This window comes from Magallana gigas, chromosome 9 (assembly GCF_963853765.1).
Source record: "Magallana gigas chromosome 9, xbMagGiga1.1, whole genome shotgun sequence".
Taxonomy (NCBI): domain Eukaryota; kingdom Metazoa; phylum Mollusca; class Bivalvia; order Ostreida; family Ostreidae; genus Magallana; species Magallana gigas.
The window spans coordinates 38,905,030-38,925,065 of NC_088861.1; the positions used below are offsets into that span (position 1 = coordinate 38,905,030).

Here is a 20,036-nt window from a genome sequence, read left to right on the forward strand (position 1 = left end):
GTCAGGACAACCCCCAGGGCCCATAACCTACATACCATTTAATGCCCATTATCACAAAGAACAAAAATATATATAAGTAGTTTGGGGTTGGGGATCTCATGGGAATTTAATGAGATATTTTAATTAGGGCACTTCCTGTTTCAGGGGTAGACGGAACCACCCCCATATGGCCATAACCTATATACAATGTACCATATGATGCCCCATTACACAAGGAACAAGAATTTATATGGTTTAGGGGTGAGGAGTCACGGTTTTTTAAATATTAAGTAATTTCCCAAACCTCGGGGTTGGGGAATATATATAGTCCCCAGAGATCATATCTATAATGTACCATGTATTGACCATAATTAACACTCAATATATTTAGCATTTGAAAAATCCATGTCAATATCTTTAACGGTTCTCAAGTGATAACCATTTACAATATAGTGTATAATTTTTCCCTACGGATTCAGTGTTAGACCCCACCCCTATTTGACCCCCAAAACTATGGTTGCCCAACCCCAATTTAAAAATAATAAATTTAAAATTTAAAACAGGGTATGCAGGCCTATCATATTCTAGATCTAGAGTTGTGTACAACTCTGTTCATGCAGCCATCTCTGAGAAAAGCGATGGACAAGTTCAGAGGCAAGAAAGAAGAAAAAGAAGAAAACGCTTTCAAAAACAATGTCTCCAAACTTCTTTTGGGAGACTTAATTACAACAGGTACAATGTAAACAATTATTTTTATATACATACAGAAGGAGAGTTTATTAATACTCCCTCTTCGGTTACATGTGTAGAATGGCCACCACTTGAGTAAAATTTGGCCTACCCAGAAAGTTGGAATTTCCTATTCTGATGACAATTTATAGGCTTAAGTTAATTACTGAGATAAAAATAAATTAATACTTTTAAAACAGTTTTTATCAATTTAATCATTAAATTTATAAATCTGCAGTGAAGTTGCTCTCTGGTTTTATGAAATAACATTAAGAAACCTGACAAATTATAAACCCATTTTTTTTTTAAGAATATGTTTAAAATTCTTTCAAATGTAGTACAAATGTAATTACATGTAAACAAATGTAGTTATTATAGTATCAACCTTAAAACCCCAAGTGTATGTATCCTGTGCAAAAGTGATATTTAAGATGTTTTTACATTAGTTAAAAAATCATCTCCCTTCTTTCATTACGTATACATGTATGATATGTAAAGGTACACTTCACCTTCAAATAACATCTAGCTACTATAATTACGGTACTACTATTGAAACGAACAAGAATCAACATATTTTTACCCTTTTATTGTATATATATATATGCGTCAAATATGTAGAAATACATGTAAAAATTGAACATTTTTCATGAAATTCTTATATATATATCCATCTCCAGCTACCCTGGTGTGTTTTAATTTTATTTAAATTAAAGGTAGGCATATCATACTTGCAGGTCCTACTGTTTATCAAAAGGAGACTAGAAACCAGAATAGATAAGATATTCACTAAATATGATTGTTAACTTCCATTTTCATGGAAACAAAAAAAAAACACATGCAGGATGGCATGTCTAGTTGTGAATAAAAATGCTACAAATCATCCAATTTACCAAAAAAGAGCAATTTCTTAGCATCAGTGATGATTATTTCAAATATGTGTAAGAAATGACCCAAGAAAATTGCCACAAGTTTCATAATATTAGGTAAAATATTTCAAACTATAAATGCTTTTTCTGACAATCAAAATACGGGGAGTGTAATACATGTAAGAGTATTTCTAAGTGATTTGATGCTTTTATCATGGTAATATTATGTAGATGTATGCAGTACTGAATAAGGTTTCTTATTCAAGGAGGTTGAACAACAATTGATGTCCAAAAGATTAAGTTAATATGTTTTGCTAAAGGAGAGCCCCATGAATCTGTGTTAAATAGAGGAGTGGGGAAATGGTAGGTTCACTTAAATGGCTATATTTTTCTTAAACCTCAATGGAATTGGCAATATGATGCATATTTTTTCTCAAAATTGCATAAGCTTTCTAATTTCATCTTTTCATTGAATTTTAGTGTAAATTAAAGAGAGCAAGTCAGACAGTTTTGGATAATAATGGGAGTAACTCCCTCCTAATTTATTATTTTTTTTTAAAAAATAAAATATGTTTAAAGATATTAATTGTTCCTCTTGAGTTGGGAATTGTAACTTATTTTTAAAAAAGTGTTCATCCCACGGGTACTTAATTAATACTAAGGAAGTTTTTGTCCCATGCTTTTCCTTTATGAAAAAAGTCATTGCCCCATGCCTGTTAAATGAACTGGGTCCCATCATTGTGATAAATTTAAGGTTCTCAAAAATTATAGCTCATACAGATTATACAAATATTAGATTTGCTCATCTGACTTATATTGGAATCATTATTATATGATTGACATTTATTAGTCAAGATTGTTTTAAAATATTTACTGAATGGCGGATCAGAGGCTAGAACCCATTAGTTTCTTAAATAACATTTATTTATTATGCAGTTGTATGATGTTGGTCTCAGTGGTACTTTTATGGATATTGTGAGGTTATACTATACAAACACTTAAATGTTTATTCAATAGTTATGTTACATATTAAATTTTTCCTAATACTCTACTCAACAATGCTCAATGAGCTTAAATAAAGCTCTGAATACATACCAGGTACATGTATTTTTAACCAGTGAACTCTAATGTTCAACAACTCTCTCTCTCTCTCTCTCTCTCTCTCTCTCTCTCTCCTAATGAATGATTTCGGTTTGTTTCAAAGTTAATTAGGAACATGATTATATATACCGGGTATGTTCTCTTTCTCTCTCTCTCTGAAAATTTTTGGCCATAGGTTTTAAAGGATTAATTCTGATTTTTAACTTGCAGTTACCTACATGTAGTACTTAATTATTTCTGATCGACTTCTTCTATTCATTGACAAGATGTTTTAGTAACTAAAAGCCTTGTATTTATGTTACTCATTATTTACTGAAGTTGTCTTCTGGGCAGTCATATGGTATATCATGTACATAAATTGTTGTTTGACAATACACGTATTAAAATGTACATGTAGTAGTGTGACAAGGACTATTCATAAAAGCACAATGTCTATTCTAGATGTAGATATACTAGCTGGCAACCTATGAAAATATGCCCCCATGTACTTCATGTATATATTAACTCATTTTATTAGCAAACAGCCTTTAGAACATGAACTAATTAAGATGGCAAATGGATATCCATATTAAATACTCCTAAATTAAGAACATACAAACTATCAAAGGAAAATTTTTGCCTAGAAAATAACATCTCAATGAACAATTTCCTAAACATATTGTTAGCTAGATCAACAATGGCACAGTTTCGGTGTGGGGTATACTACCCCTGAAAATAGAGACTGCACAATTTCAGGGTGAACTTGTCTAGACTGAGTGCACATGAAAACTCTGTAGACGAAATACATGTAGAGGACACATTCCAATTTCTTCTAAAATGAACTTAGTTTACAATCTCAGAGAAAACTATATCAAATTGTTTTTTTTCCAAATAATCTCTCTAATTTCTCTAGTTTCTAAATTCAAACTCTCATTTGTAATTTTCCAAGACAAGCTGCAAATTTTATTCATTCTGCATTTTAATTAAGACAAATTAAGTTCTTGCCCATGCATAAAATCATAACTTAGTGTTAACAGTGACTGATCATAGGTCCAATGGGCAGGTGTTTGACATTAATAACTGATAATTTTATACACATGCATAATATTTTTGGAAGAATATAAGTTGACATATTAGTTTACTTTGTAATAGGAGTAGTAAAATAATTTGACTATAACGACAGAAACGGTTCCTGAAAAAAGCCCCCCCCCCCCCAATGAGAGAATGCAACAGTGCACAGTCTATAATAGACATGATGCCAGACTATATAATGTTTTTTAAAATGTTGCCAATTGTACTAATGACAAAATTGAAATATGGATCTGTTCATATTACTTATAAATATTTCCTTAAAATGAAAACAATACAAGTGTAGTAACAAAACTGTATTTAAACGTTATCAATATAGATCAATGCATCTAGTTTTGTGAATGCAATGATTTGTATTATATTGACTATATATGATAATCTGCTCTTTCAACATTTTATTACTTGCACATTCATTTCATTTATAATATAATTTTAATAACTTTTAAATATTGTGTTGATGTCAATTACAAATAAGCTTTAATTTACATGTGCCAGCTGTGTACATGTAGCATTAAAAGTCTTTGTTGTGTTCATTATGAATTCCTCATAGATAAGTCAACTGACCAAGGAGACACATTCTGTGTATACCTAATTACTATCCTATTGTCCTAAAGCATCTACCAATTCACATGGCAGTATCTACAGGTGTCAGTCTGTGTATATTAATTAGCACCCTATTGTTCTACAAAGAATGGAGATATACACGTGTAAGACACGTGCGAGCAGATACCAGATTGAACAGAAACACGTGACACAGGTGAACTCGCTCGAGGCTAAAATTGGATGAAGAAAATAATTAAGAACATACACATGTACTTACTGCTCATGATAGCAAAATTATTCCCCTCGTTAGTCTTCACTCCACTTCCTAGTTTTGGAAATTGGCTGTGAACCAGTTTATCAAGTTGCATGATAAAATGGAAATTTGGCACATACAAGGAGTGAATTGTGAATCTTTATATTAATTTTGGATTGTTTTTCATCCATTTTTAAGGTTCTGCGTTCTTATTATTTTTTTTTTTGGAAGTTCAGAAGCGAGAAATTTTTACCGAACACTTATCATTAAGGTCTTCCGTCTCTACGAAATCAAACACGGTTTTTATTATGTGAATGTAAACATTATTCACCAACTTTTAATCGTTACTATCAATATTAATGAATTATTGAATCAGATAGCTTTTGGCATAAGATATTTACGTGGATCAATGCGACATATATCATTTTAAGTAAATGGTAGTTGTCTTGCCAGTGAGACACCAACGTCCCTGGTTTTGCTAAGCCCGTTACAATGCCATCCCGAAACGAAGATTATTATATTCACATTTTGCCAATCAATACAAGTGTGTGTAAGTTTTAAAACACTGTTAATTATCGGGCTTCTTAACATGTATTAAACGGGATGCCACAAATTTGGGCTGATCATTCAATTAAATTATTTCCTGTAAATCCAAGTTAAATGCAACACATACATGCTTTTGAGAATCATTTTCAAGAATGAACAAGTGCTTCGGCTATAATGAAAAAAATATCATTGGTTTCTAATTAGAACATATAAATGATAACGAATTTCAAAGCTAATGCTAAGCTGAGTATCAAACCGGCAGTGACAAAACGCGTATCATTGACCGGACGGACCCCCTTGAAAATTTAAATTTACATAAAGAAATATCGAAAATATGCCTCTGACCCCCTGGCAAACTAAAATGTTACTCCGAACCCAACCCCCCCCCCCAAGGAAAACAAGCTGGATCGGTGCATTCCATGTCAGGCGGTGATATACATAAATGTCCCTGGTAGTACTATAAAACATCAAAAAGTAATTATACAAATTTTGAATAAAGAACCATAACAAGGGGTGAAATACTCTATATTTTTAAGAATATATTATTCCGAAGAAAAAATTAGCTTTACTTTTTTTGATTTTCAGTTTATTTCCTTTTTAAAAAGATAGCCTTACCTTATATTAAAAAAAAACCACACGTACAATTAAAGCGCGAAGTGGCGCAGTGGCTGCGCGGAGGTCGATGTAAGTAGCACTATTGTACTAGCGTGGGATCAAATCATGCTCGCAGCACTGATTTTTCTCCAAAATTTATTCATAACTAATACAAGTTTATAATTGAGAGCAAAATTAATCACAAGCTAAGCAACTTGAGAGAAAACAAAAATCCAGAAAAAAACACTGACTTGTGGGCTGTGTACACAATGACCTTCTCGACATACATATAACGACATGAATACAAAATATATACAGATAAACAAATGGTGAATAATATATTTACTAATTCAGCATCACAAATAAAGCTCTATGAAATGGAGTATTTATGGCATGAATGCTAGCAGTTTGATATTATAGAAAGTTATTTGTTGTACATGTACTTACATAATATAACTATAATTAAGGCGACATATTTAACATTATTTTATTAATTTGCTTATTCAACATGCGGAAGAGAGGTTACGAGATCAACAGGAAGGGAATTACCTTAAAAAGCATTACAAAATAAATTCAATTTTGCAGTCAAAAATTTAAAAAATTGATATAGCTCTGATGTTTTGACGTATCTAGTTATTTAAAGTATTGTAGCTTTAGAAATTTGTATCCGTAATTATTTTGTTACAATCAAGTTTCTTTTTAAAGGATTTTGGCTATTCTCGTCGCCTTTTTTTACCGATGATTACGATATCTTAAATGCTTGCATGGACAGATTGATGTTCATTAATCAGTTAATTTTTGATTACATAATCTCCCTTCACACACGATTGACCCGAGACGGCTCCAGACACATGTGTGTCTGGGGTATGTATACACATGGTACACGAGTCTGGTGAACAAAGAGGAGGTTTCACACCTCTAGACTAGTTAATTGATTTGTGTATAATTAGCTACTCAATTATTAACAGCTTAAACAGAAATCAAATTAGACTGTGTAAAATAAGCATTCATTAGCTAATACACGGGTATAGTCCGTCAATCAGTGGTCAAAGAATCATGCATGAGACTATCAAAAAGAAACTAATGTTCAAAATATGCCTTAATTGTTACTTATCTTTTAAAAAATGACAAAACTCACAATTCAGCAATTTAAACCTTGTTTAAAAAATGCAATCAAGTAATAATGAAGTAATAATTTCGGAAGTAATTACGTCCCTGGTCTTAATTTCTTGTCCAATAAAGAACACCTTTCTTTCGAGCGCTATAGTCAGCAATTTAACTCCAAATAGCTTATTTAAATTGTTATACTGACACTGAATCATTATTAAAACTGAAAGAAACTTTAACATATCTTGACAAAGGATGTAAATAAGTGTAAAATAAAATTCCATTATCGTATTTTCAAAGAAGTTACGAGACACACTTCATCATGCGGCCATCTTGGACTTTCGCCTTGATCCGTTAATAATCCCTCGATTGTTTGTTAAAATGTGCATGCTATTTTGATTGCTATAAGTCCGAAATCAATATTAAAATGAATAATCGGGCAATATTGATGTAATTTCGGGCAGGTAGCATAGTTTTTTACCCCCCCCCCCCCCCCCCCCCAATTCAAAAACGATGCTACCTGCTTGAAATTACATCTCAGACCCATCCAAAAAATCTTGACAAGCAAACAAAAAAAAAATAAAAAATAAAGGGAACATTGAAAATCTTCTATATCCTTATCCGTGGGGGAGGGCGGGAGCTGGCGTGGTATATATCTGTAACTTCAATTTCACTCTTAATTTCCTTAATTAGTACTAACATACTCCCCCAAAAAGTAGGGGGGAGGCTCCATGATAATTAAATTTTTTATATGTAAACATGGTAAATGCAAGCCCCCCCCCCCCCCCCCCCCCCCCCCCGACCGATGCTTCGTGCCTGAATTTTATGTCTCATACGAGGAATAGACCCCCACGTCACCTTTTACAAAACATATAAATTTATCAATATCATTATTAATGTCATGAAAAAACATCCGAAAAATGTTTTAAAAATAGGTTTCTTATAACAACAGTGCCTTGATTGATTGTCAATTTGCTACATAGAATACACATGTGATGCAAAACGTGTCACATATTTGACTAAATTCATTAAGCAAACGTTAACAAGTTTCCGACTTCGGCATTTTTGTTCAATAAAATATGGGTTTAAACTCAAACAACAGTATATTAAGTCATTCAGTGTTGATAAGGACATTTTAAAAAAAATGTTCATATATCGAAAAAGCAATGCAAGAAAACAAACAGTTATCATGCGATATTCTTGTTTCTAATATTATAGTAGTTGACCCCGTGACGCCACAGTTCATCCTGCGCCAAATCGGCTTGATTAAAAATCGTTCTGAAGGTGTGAAATCGGGTTTTCCCCAAATATCTCGAAAAGTACTTCTGCGACCGCAGTAAAATTTTCAGGATGTTTTTACACATAGATCTCCATTATATCAAAAATTGACCGCACTATACATGTAGGTAGGTAGTATAGATACCGTTTGTCCCTGGTATACTTTAAAACAGTACTTAAGCAAGCAAATAATGAGAGAGAGAGAGAGAGAGAGAGAGAGATTTCAAAAAATGAAACATTTGGTAAATGATTAAATTCATATATAATTTCTTTTATAGGGAAATAATATTGTAACCAGTAAATTGAATTTTAAACAAAAATTTCACTTTTGTGTTATCCTAGAACCGTACATCGCGGATTTAATTACAGGTAACAAGTCTTAAACATCCGATCGCGAGGATATAATTACATGTATATACAATACGAACCACCGAGGGGTAAGAATATTAATCAAGGTGACAGTCTAGCTGGCAATTTACAGGTTGATGTTTGCAACATTGCCACCTTTGGTCCTTAGTACTATGTATGTGCATGTATTTTTAAAATACACTTATTTGATCTACTGTTACTTACACGTATGCAGGTAATATACACAAGTAAAGAAACTCGCTCAAGCTGAGCTCGATGCAACCAACCTATAGAAATAGCGTTTGTGAAATTTTTTAAACTTAGCGACAATTTGAAATCTTCTTACCTTCTTACATGTATCAAAACAACAACAATCACATTGAAAAAAAAAAAACCAAACAGTCTCACTATAATGACTTAATTAAACTACAAAACTTGATACAGTTATTTTAGCATGATTTTGAAGTCAATATAAAACATTTTTTTCCCCAAATGTTATATTTTACTCTCTTTTATTTAAAAAAATCCGTTTAATGGGTAACAATGCGGCGTAGACAATCGCCGTTATTGACGATGTGGTGATGTGGTTCTTGTTCTGTGCACCTGACTTCATGAAACATGATATGAGATTGTCTTAGTATTCCGAATTCTTTTAAAGGGGGGGGGGGGGGGGGTATTTAACAATCGGGTTCGTAATTCAACATAATTATTACACTCCAAGATGGAAACTAGGAACATCACTGGGAACATCAGTCTGATCAGAGTTGAGAAATGACTACATGAAGTTTATGAGCATTAGATATGAAAAAAACGTCATCATTGGGTAAACATTTGGTTGCTTACAATCTGCATAAGGTATTTTTTAAGCGTTGCATTAGTATAGGCCTACTGCACAGCAACAAAGGTCATTCTTATCTGCTGAGGTAAAGAACTGCACCTGTTAGACACTCACCATCTATACATTATTGTGCCAAATATTCATCTCTTTTCGGGATGGATTTTTTATACACTGATTTTAGGTGGGACGCGCCTATGGTAATTACCAGAAAGAGCTATATAATATGTAATGAAATTATAAGTTCCTAAGGGATAGATAACAAGAAAGTCTAATAAGATGGATTAAAAATGAAGAACCAAATAATAACTATTAATTGAGGATTAGAATCTGCATTTTATAGCAAACATGCACCTACAGTATTTTAGAAAATCAACACAATACATTCTCACATGTCTTTAAAAGATTAATATCAGATGAAAACATGAAATGTTTGTACAGTTGTTGATCCAATCAATTACTATGAGACAGAGTTTAATGTTATGTGCAAATTAAGGTGAAATAACAAAAGAAATAATTTATTATGAGAAATCATGAGAAAAATATCTGTGATATATGGGAACATTTATCCTATGTGAAAAATCATGGGATATATCCCATTTTCTTTATTTTGTGGGATTTTTTGTCCTATATGGGAGAATTAATCCCATTTTTTAACAATTATGGGATTTTTTCTCCCACATGGGACAATTTATCCCACAGTACTTTTTCTCCCATGGGATTTTGGTGGGGTTTGAGATGGGATGAAAAATCCCACCAAAATCCCATGGGATTTTGATATTTGAGAGACAATTATAAGAAAACTAGAGCAATGTGTACATTCATGCTGACATGATAGGATCAAAGTAAAATGTCCCACCAAGATATATAAACAAAAGTAAGCTATGTCCAACAGAAATGGTAGCTAAAAGCCCGGACCTTGTCATGTCCGGACTTAAATGTCGCACTGTTTTAAATTAACCAACTGCTCTATCGTATAAATTATCCAAACGGTTTTGTTGTATCGGTTTCATTGTCGACCATTGATGATATAGTTCTTTTGCCATCAGAAGATCAACATATATAAAAAGTGTTTGCACAGTTTTAACGGCAAATACATGTACATGTATTGCTCTGAAACGAATTACATGAACATGTAATACCTTGAAGTGCTAAATGCTGTTAAACGTAAAATGTTCAATTTGTGATATTTACATTCAATGTATTTTTCCCCGGATTTTTGCATTGGATCCAGAAATCTGCGACGTTCAATTTTCTATGAATACACTTTGATAATTCATGCGCCATGAGCACAGATAGAAACGTCTTCACGTGTTTTGAGTATATTTATTTTAAATTTGTAAGATTAAATGAAACTTTTAATCTTACTTAACCGATTTGATATGTACTTTGAGAAACAATCATTATTATTTATTTACTCCTTAATATAAAAGATTTTTCTCCACAAAGTTTCTGGCACTATATTTTTTGTCGCGGAAGCTAACTAAATAACATGTTTATAGGCTGTCCCATGTATGTTTTATATCTCTGGCGAAGAGCGCAAATAATGGCGTTATAGCAGTACACAATATTTCATACAAATAGACATCAGTATGAAAATGCCGTCGGTACTATGACACACCAAGCGGTGCAGACAAGTTATCATACCGAGCTAACGCGCAGTATTCAATTTGTCTGCATCACTTGGTGTGTCATTGGACCGATGACATCCAAAAATAAGCATTAAATGCTTAAATATTAATTCTTATTAATTAGACAAGTAGAGTGTATGAGCAGGAACAAAACTTACAATTGTAGGCCTTATCTGACCGATAAAAAATCGGACAGGGTTTCTCTTTAAATGCAGAACAGTTTGTCCTTAAGTTCTGCAAAATCGAATTCCCGCTGAAACTGTAGCTTGTGCAATGACCTATGTAAATAAAGGAAATAATTAAACAAGAAGAACATTACCTCATATAAAAATATAACCCTGTGGGAGATGCATATCTAAAACACATTACTGAAGAAATAGAAAGTTTACTGAAATGTGACATACAGTACCGATCAGACCCAACCTAACACCAGAGTAAACCCCGACTTAACCCCGGATTTACTTTTGGGGTTTACTTTGGGTTTACTTTTTTGAAAATTTGAGTCCACTCGGGGTTTACTTTGGGTTTACTCGGGGCTTACTTTGGATTTACTTGGAAATAATTATTGCTTTTGAGGTCAACTGTACGCACTGAAGTGTGAAGCAGGCTCGTCTTTTATCTTAGCACCCCACTGCCTGTTATTCCTGCCCCTTGTATATTCCGAATACATTGTACACAGTTAGCGTCTGTTTTCAGGGGTATACTTCTGGCTGGGCTTTCTATCTGTGTCCACTCTGGGTTTACTTTGGGTTTACTCTGGGTCCACTCTAGTAAACCCGGAGTAAACCCAGAGCAAACCCAGGGTTTAGTTGGGGTTTACTTTCCGTTAGGTTGGGTCTGAACGGTACTGTAGGTAGGTCATGTGCTCATATGATGCCAGAGGACCTGTCAGAGGATTTGATTAAATACGAAAATTTAATATTAACAAACAATTCTTACGAAAATAGATCACGTGAATTGTTTACTTTAAAAAGAAAGCGCTATATAAATAAGAACGTTGACAAATATACCTTTATTCGGGAGTTTTTGCGGATAATTGATCAGGAAAGGTCAAATAGACAAGTTTTCAACAGTAACATGGCACAAAGGCTAACGAAGAGTTCGGTATAATGATATTCACAACCATTAATCTTTGTTAAAGGTGGATTTCAGAAAATTAACCAATTCTCCGAATCACTAAAAAAATGCATATCATAATTTTTTTGTATACATTTTTTCCCCTTTTTTTAAATTTCTGATTCGCTGGAGGTGGGACAGGGATGCAATTATCAACAAAACGTTACAATGTAATGAAACACATGAAAATAACACTTTACCCAATACAATATTCTGTGCATATGCACAAACTTCCAGTGTCTGATTGACATATGGGCTGATGACACAATGGTAAACAAGTCTCTCAGGTTCAGCACATTGGCTGGCATTCGCCGCACAGTCTTTAATTGTAGCTCTCTCCTTCCATTTTTCCTCACTGTCTGGACAGCCGTCAACAACCTGTACTGTTGACCGTGTTACTTCACATGAGTTACTGAGAGCTACCGTTCTCTGAAAAGTTTTTAAAAAAGTAAATTAAAATCTAATTTTCTTTTTATCTACAAATATTTGTTCATTCGTAAAATTAACACACTCTTGTACCTAGTCTCAATATTCCTTATCGTTTAATAATATTTAACACAGTAAAATAACTGATCAACATCTACATGGACTTTTCAAACATTTTGAAAAATATTTAGAAAATAGGTATTGGCTGAGAAGGAACCGAGTGTAGGTTGAGAATTATGTAGTAGATTTTAATTACAAGTGAGCTATATTCTGTGTCCTAGGTGAACAAGTGCCAAGGACCCCTCAAGTTCCGGTTCATTTATTTGCTCAAACCACAGTACATATGGTATGTAAGGTACATTAAATAAAGATACATTTGAGAACGAAAATGAGGTCAGCCATATGAAGTACAATTAAAAAAAACTTGATATTCCATATTTACCGCGTTAATTCGGTTTAAAATATGGGATGTAAATATCTTATATTCAGATCAAGATTCTCTCCTGACAAGGTTAGTAACAATAGCGGACATATTCAAGTTGTGATGTTGACAATACTTAAGTAATAAACGTTAAATCAATTACAATTATACTTGTTATATCAAGTAATATGTAATAATATGTAATATTATAAAATGAATTCTTTTATTCCATTCCCCATTTCGATATGCAGTCGAACAATAACCTATATGAAACAGTTCATCTATATCTTAATTCAAAACCCATAGTGAATTCCACAAAATAGGCGTCCACTTTTGTCGGAGAATGTAATATATATGACACCGATAATAAGGGATTTTAATTGAATTCAATTGAAGTTACCACTCCCGCCCCCTCGCCACGGATTACGATTTTCCTTCATGATTTTGAGAATCCCCCCCCCCTTTTTTTAAATTGCCTGTCAATATTTTTTTGAATGAAGATAAAACGTGCTTGAGTATCCTTTAGTATTTCCTTAATATTTCTTAATATAAAAAAAAAATAATTTAAAATTTAATTGTTTTATCTTCCGCTTTCAAGCTTACTTGAATAATACACGCATGTGCATTCCTAAAATAACATGAAATTATCTCATTTCAAGTGATGAATATGCACTAGATTAAAGAAAAAGACTGTTTCGTTTTAGATAATAAACGTTTCGTTTATGAGTTTATGATCAGCAGCGAAAATCATATTCATTTTTTAAAAGATAGCCTCATCGATCCACGCATGCTTCCATTGAATAATTTTGTTTAATCAGGTATGCTTTTCGGAAAGCTATTATAATATATTTGAATAGATTTAATTGGGTAAAAATAAATTCGAAATTGTATTTCACGACTAAACCGAATAAGCACTTGCGCTATCTTATCCAACATCTTCTTTCCTGGTATTTTATTTGTGAAACGAGTCCAAGGTATTTAGAAATGCAAATATTACTGTGTCTGATTTATTTCTCGGAGATCCTGTGCTGTATTGCTACCCTGCCCTGACCCCCCCCCCCCCCCTTTTCAAAAAAAGGGGAAGAAAACCCCAACACTAAAGCTATTGAATTTTATATTTTGGTATGCAACAGAATGCGATGGAAGAGAATTGAAGTACATAAATATAATCAACGGGCGAGACTGCCAATCCAAATGTTCAATGTATTTCTTACTTTAAAAGCTTATCTCTCTCTCTCTCTCTCTCTCTCTCTCTCTCTCTCTCTCTCTCTCTCTCTCTCTGGCATCATTCGATTAATCATGATCATCCAAGTTGCTACATTAAATTCAATATCAGATAACTCAAAATTCTTAATAACCACCAACTAACTCTGCAACGCCGGCAAATTTCTTAAATTTACTTATTTATTTACTTTACAGTACCAGTATAGACAATAGAATGGTTATTGGTTCAGTTCCATGACAGTGGCTTATCTACTGTGAATTCTATTGTTGTACATTCAATTCGCCAGATTCATCAAATTTTACCCACCTTAACTGTAATTTAATTAAAGGAAATATGGCAAAATTATTTTGATCAAGATAAAATCGGCAGTAAATATTACGTCCCGGTTTGTAAAGTATAAACCGCTTATTCTAATTTATTCTCCAATAAATTTTCTAATTTATTCTCGAATAAATTACATGTTTGTACATGTACATGTATATTGAATTAATTCCTACAATGAAACATCTGTATTTCTTAAGAAATAGTAGGGGAATTCGAAATACTCGATGTATGTAAGTATTCAAGCAAGTAAAAAATTTAAAAAAAAAAAAAAAAAAAAAAAAAGTGACTCCACAATGACTTGCTATAGATCTCTTCCATTGTAATCTTTTAGTTCATCTCCATCCTATAGTTTATTTAAACACTAAAATAATTATTTTGACTTCAACTCTTATAACAAATGTGTTGCTGCCAAATAAAATTTAATTAACATGACAAATGCACCTTTGTTCGAGATTTTTATTTGGGGGGGGGGGGGGGGGGGGGGGGGGGGGGAGTAATGAACAATCGTTCGTTTTGTGCAAACCTCTAAAATCGCTAGGTTTTGAAAACATATCTCATACATGTTCATGCAGTATGAATTGCATTTGATATAAAAAAGGGGGATATATATGTAAGTGTCTGGAAACGTAGGTAAATCTTGTTAATATTTAATTTAAAAAAGTATGATAATTGAATACATTTAATTTCTGACACTGAATTACAATATCTTAAGGTTAATTCTCCGATTCTCAGCCCAAAAGTATTTTTTTCATCATAAAAAATTTAACTTATTTATCCTTCAAACTTAATAAATAAAATGAAATTTAAAAAAAAATACTGATGGTAGCCATGTATTTTACGAAGTTAATACAGTTTTGACCACGATGGATATGATAGAATAAAACAAGTTGAGATCAAACTAGGAAAAAAAATAAACCATTGTACCGCTTCATCCGTGGTTCGAACCCCTTTACTCTTATGAAATAGGTCTCCGCGGAACCACAAAGTCAAGCAGTTTGTTGAACAACAGATGAGATCGTAATATAAACATTTATTGCCACTACAATGCTAATCAATATTTTCTTTATAAAGAGAAATTTATGGTACAAATAAAAAAATCTGGATAATTTAGAGTTTAATACCAAAGTACCAAACATTGCTGAGGATCGGAGATCGTGTGTGTGTGTGTGTGGGGGGAGGGGGGGGGGGGGGTGCGGGGAGGGGGGGGGGGGTACACGCCTCTCTTGGTTCTATTCCCGGGGATATAAAGTTGATTTTGCTGGTTATTATATATATCAATTAAATCTTGAGAAAAGGAGTTCGGACGAGACATTTTCTAATAAAAGCATACGAGAAAACCAGAGGCACATGACATTGTTTATTTTGCTCGTAATTTTAAACAAAATAAACTGAAAAATAACGTTAGGTGCCTGTGGTGAAAATCGATTTCAGAGGCGCCGGTCTATTCCTCATACCCTTCGATTATAACATAACTGTTTTCTGAAGAGACCCTTCGTTCCCTTGTGCTATAATATTTGAGTGATTTACATTTATTCGAGAATTTATAAATCCGAGAGGGGGAAGGATTAGACCTCATTGCCTATCCTCTTACCAATTATGTAGCTGTCAGTGCAATATATTCAATCAAGAGAAATGAAAGCAAATTTCACATTAATACATGAGCTAACTCGTTGGGGGTTATTCTGGAGTTGATAAACATTGTGTAACTGTATTTTTTTCTAATTGCTGAATAGTTTAGTGACCCCCCCCCCCCCCCCTTCCCATCAGCAAACCTCCTTCAGATTATTTCTATGAAGTCAGCTGTTACAATATAAATATGGTCAAAAATATGTTTCAATTGTCATTATTCCTTTCCCAATTTCTTATCTAAAATCCAAATTAAAACTGATTGTATGCTAAGTCCATACACATGCTTAAGATTAAATACCTTTGCAATTTAAAAAAAAATAGTTCTTAAAAATAACATTCTTTTCAAGAGTAAAAACAGTTTGATTCATTTCCAAAACATACTGCTTGAATAAAATTCACCAAACCACCTGAAATTCTTTTTTAACAATTTGATTTTGTGTCTCATTTTTAGTGCATGTGTTTCTATAATGAGGATGATTGCAAAATTTCTCCAAAAAGCAAAACTCTTAGTTACTCTAGTACTAAATAAATAGACATGTACCATGATATCAATGGCTTGTAAGCAGCAAGGTAAGCTTGCATTTCTAAAGCTAAGTGGAGACTAGGGCCGTAACAGAGGAATAAATCAATACACGGAGGAAAATCTGAAATGTTGACACCTCTTTTTATTACTAGCATCTGATTCTTCCATAGAAATATTTTGTAAAATACATTAGAGTTATCTTTCTTTGTTCTTTGTATTAAATGGAAGTTCAATATGAAAAGAACAAACAACCTAACAACCTATATTCTTTATCTATCAATGGCTATAAACTTGAATTATATCATTATCTTACTTTATCCATATGTTCATAACCGTTTTGGGCACCTGTAAACTTATGTAAAAGACAATTCTTGTCTGAACATGACAGCTAACTGCTAGGACATTTAAACATATTGACTTGAGCAATTTGCTGTCTTCATAATGTTTCTGAAAATAATACTGTTTCATATCTTTTGAAGTAGAACATAAACCGAAGGGAAAGCGTTTAAATCAAGCTTCAATCAGTTTCAAATAAGACAAACTGTATTTTTAAAAAAAAAATAGACATTAATTATAAAATTTATTCAGGAAATGATTTCTTAAAACTAATTGATCTCTGAGATTTAAGCTTTGAGATTTTGAAACAAATAAATGTTGTCCACATTTCCATAACTTATATAGAGTTACAGGCATGTGATCTTTAGGGGGTAAAATCTAGATCTATAAATAATCAGCATTCAAACAAGCCTGAGCCAAACTAATAAGTTTATCTTATCATCAGTATCATATGTACAGTAAACTGGTATATGTACATGTATATGGCAGAATATGTGTGACTGTAATATTCTAAAATTTAATAATTAGAATTCAAATGTTTTGTAATCAAACAAGCGTTGGTCTCATAAATCTTAAATCAGATCCAAGTATGATGACTCAATCATTTTCTAAACAAATATATAAAATAATGTTTAGGATGTGAATAACCCTTTCAACAGTTTGTGCTGTACAAGTATGTGTGTCTTATCTAAAATCAGGGCCGCTGTAATGAGAGGGTTTATTTGAGTAGGTATACATTCAAGAAAGAAGATTTACCCATTTTATTGATTGATCAAGCGAACAAAAGACATGCCCAAACGCTGTATGCTACCAAGCTTAATTCTGGGTTTTAAATTATCTTTAATAATTCTTAGTGTGGTTCAATTGTCAATACAGATATCAACATAGGTAAACATAGGTAAAGGCTTGAAAGAAATTTAAATCTTTACCATTGTCAAGTTACAAAAAGCCACAACCGTTATGTATATTTAAGAGCAATCCAGCAATTCTTAACTTAAACAAGATGTAGAGGACTGATATAATAAGTTATTGAATCAATTTTAAAGTACTTAGTGCAATCAAACATTCAAAATATATTATGTACATAAACGTAAGTAAATATTTCGCAGAAATTTAAATCTTTCACATGTGTATATGAGAAGGCCCACAATGAGTGTGTACGGTAGCGCATTGCCATCTGAAACATGTTGTCACATGTACAACAAATTATGCAAGTTATCGGCAACTTAAATTGTTATATCAATGCCGTTTTATCAAAAGCTTAGACTTTAGGCAGTCCGTATCAAGCTCCATTTCATGAAGGCGGAGTTTACTCATTGTTAGGTGTCCTTTCATTGGCTAACAGACATGAATGCATTGAACAACTCAGAATCAGAAAGAAGATTCTCAATGTTCGACAGCTTGTTCTAATGTCAGCAAACCTCTTTACTATTGTATATACATTGGTAGATAACAAGATATATTGTTGTTTATCTTATTTTGTTTGTTTTGCAGTTTCTAGGGAAGGAGGTGGGGTTATACAGTTATATATATATATATATATATATATATATATAACCTAGACATGTATCTGCAATGAATATTTCACTTAAAAATTTGTATTAGGAACAATGTCAAACAGTCACCTTCCCTATTCCATGGAGGACAATGCACATCACAGCAAGGAGTCTAAGAAGTGAACAGTTGCAAGGATGCACCACCATTATAGCTGCTATTGTTTTAACAATGTTTGAAGATTTCCTTGGTAATTCCCTAAAACATGAAACAAAAATGCATGGTTTATTCCCCTCTGTTTTACAATTTCAATTTGCAATTTAATTACGGATATACAGATATATTTATACAAATAACCCGAAACACACCTTTTCTTTCCTTAAAATCGAAAAAAAAATGCTGGGTATCTAGATTACTAGGGTTTCGGTTTCGTTTTCATTTTAAAACCACGTCTGCGTCTGCGTCATTCGACGCACCTCGGCCGATTCCGGTATCCTACATCAGTACGAATCTGCCGAGGTGTGCCGAATGCGTCTGATTAGGTAATGTCTGTCTGATATGATACACATTACAACGGAACCTCTCGGGCCTTTCACGCACATCGAATCAATGTATTACATACTCTAGGCGTCCATGACAACACCCTTTCCGTTGAGATGCGAGTTTAGACTTCATTAAAGTAATTAATACATGATGTATACTGCAGTAGACTAAAATATGAAACTAAAGCGTCATATTCAAGGCTGTCTAACCGATATTATTTTTTATTTTAAAATTGGAAGCTTTGTATAAAATTTTAACACGCAGTACTGTTGTTTTTTTTTTTTCGAATTTGCTGGAAAGGCCCGAGAAGTTGCGATTTGGTACTCTAAAAAACAATGCGACGATGAGCACTGGACTATATATAGACTCCACACTTTTCCGACGACTACCGAAACTTCTTGCGTTCTACATAGTTTGTAATATATTAATTGAGACCGACTTCAGCTTTATCTTAGAATAAATGCATTGCTCTCGTAGAAAAGGAGCTTAATTAATTCTGATGATGAGCTTCTTTTTATTATTGTCGATTAAAGATAAGTTACATTGTATATTTAGATATATGAATATAAAATTTGATTTGAAATCAACAATTTAATACTTTATGATATGATGATTTTCGTATATTCACATTTTCTAAGGTTAAATATAAATCAATGTAACGCTCACACTTTGTCAGATAATTATTTGACAACGTTTCAAAGTTTATTATGAATTTTTTTAATACCTATTATTGAATACGATTACGATATTACGATGTACGATATTAAATGAAGTTTTAAAAAATACAGATAAGATAATTTATTTCCAATTGTTGGCCCAGAGGGCATACAAGTTTACAAATTTTATTAGAGAGAAAATCCTAAATGAAATATAACACATTCAAAATAGCCCATACACACACATGTACATGTACGTGAACATGATCATGCAACAGTTGGATAAATGAACACCAGCATGGCATTAACATATTAACAATATACATACATGTATCTATATGTACACAGTCAGAAAAATATATAATACAAATGTGAAGGTAATATCATGATATGTGTTTACGTATTCCACTAGTGCACTTAGATTTCAAAGAATTTTGTCTTTTTTGAAAGCACAAATTAATCAGA

At 32.7% G+C, this 20,036-nt stretch overlaps 1 protein-coding gene across 1 annotated transcript in view; it reads right to left on the minus strand.

Moving 5' to 3' along the window:
• The window catches only part of LOC105322294 (uncharacterized), a 31,792-nt gene extending 12,947 nt beyond the window's left edge, over positions 1–18,845 (minus strand). The window contains exons 1-4 of the mRNA XM_066072045.1: positions 18,741–18,845; positions 18,504–18,630; positions 12,195–12,423; positions 11,037–11,156 (exon numbers count right to left, since the gene is read on the minus strand). Coding sequence (XP_065928117.1) covers positions 11,037–11,156; positions 12,195–12,423; positions 18,504–18,581 — 427 coding nt within the window. The 5' untranslated portion in view covers positions 18,582–18,630; positions 18,741–18,845. The remainder of the gene's footprint in view (positions 1–11,036; positions 11,157–12,194; positions 12,424–18,503; positions 18,631–18,740) is intronic.
• Positions 18,846–20,036: the final 1,191 nt, after the last annotated feature.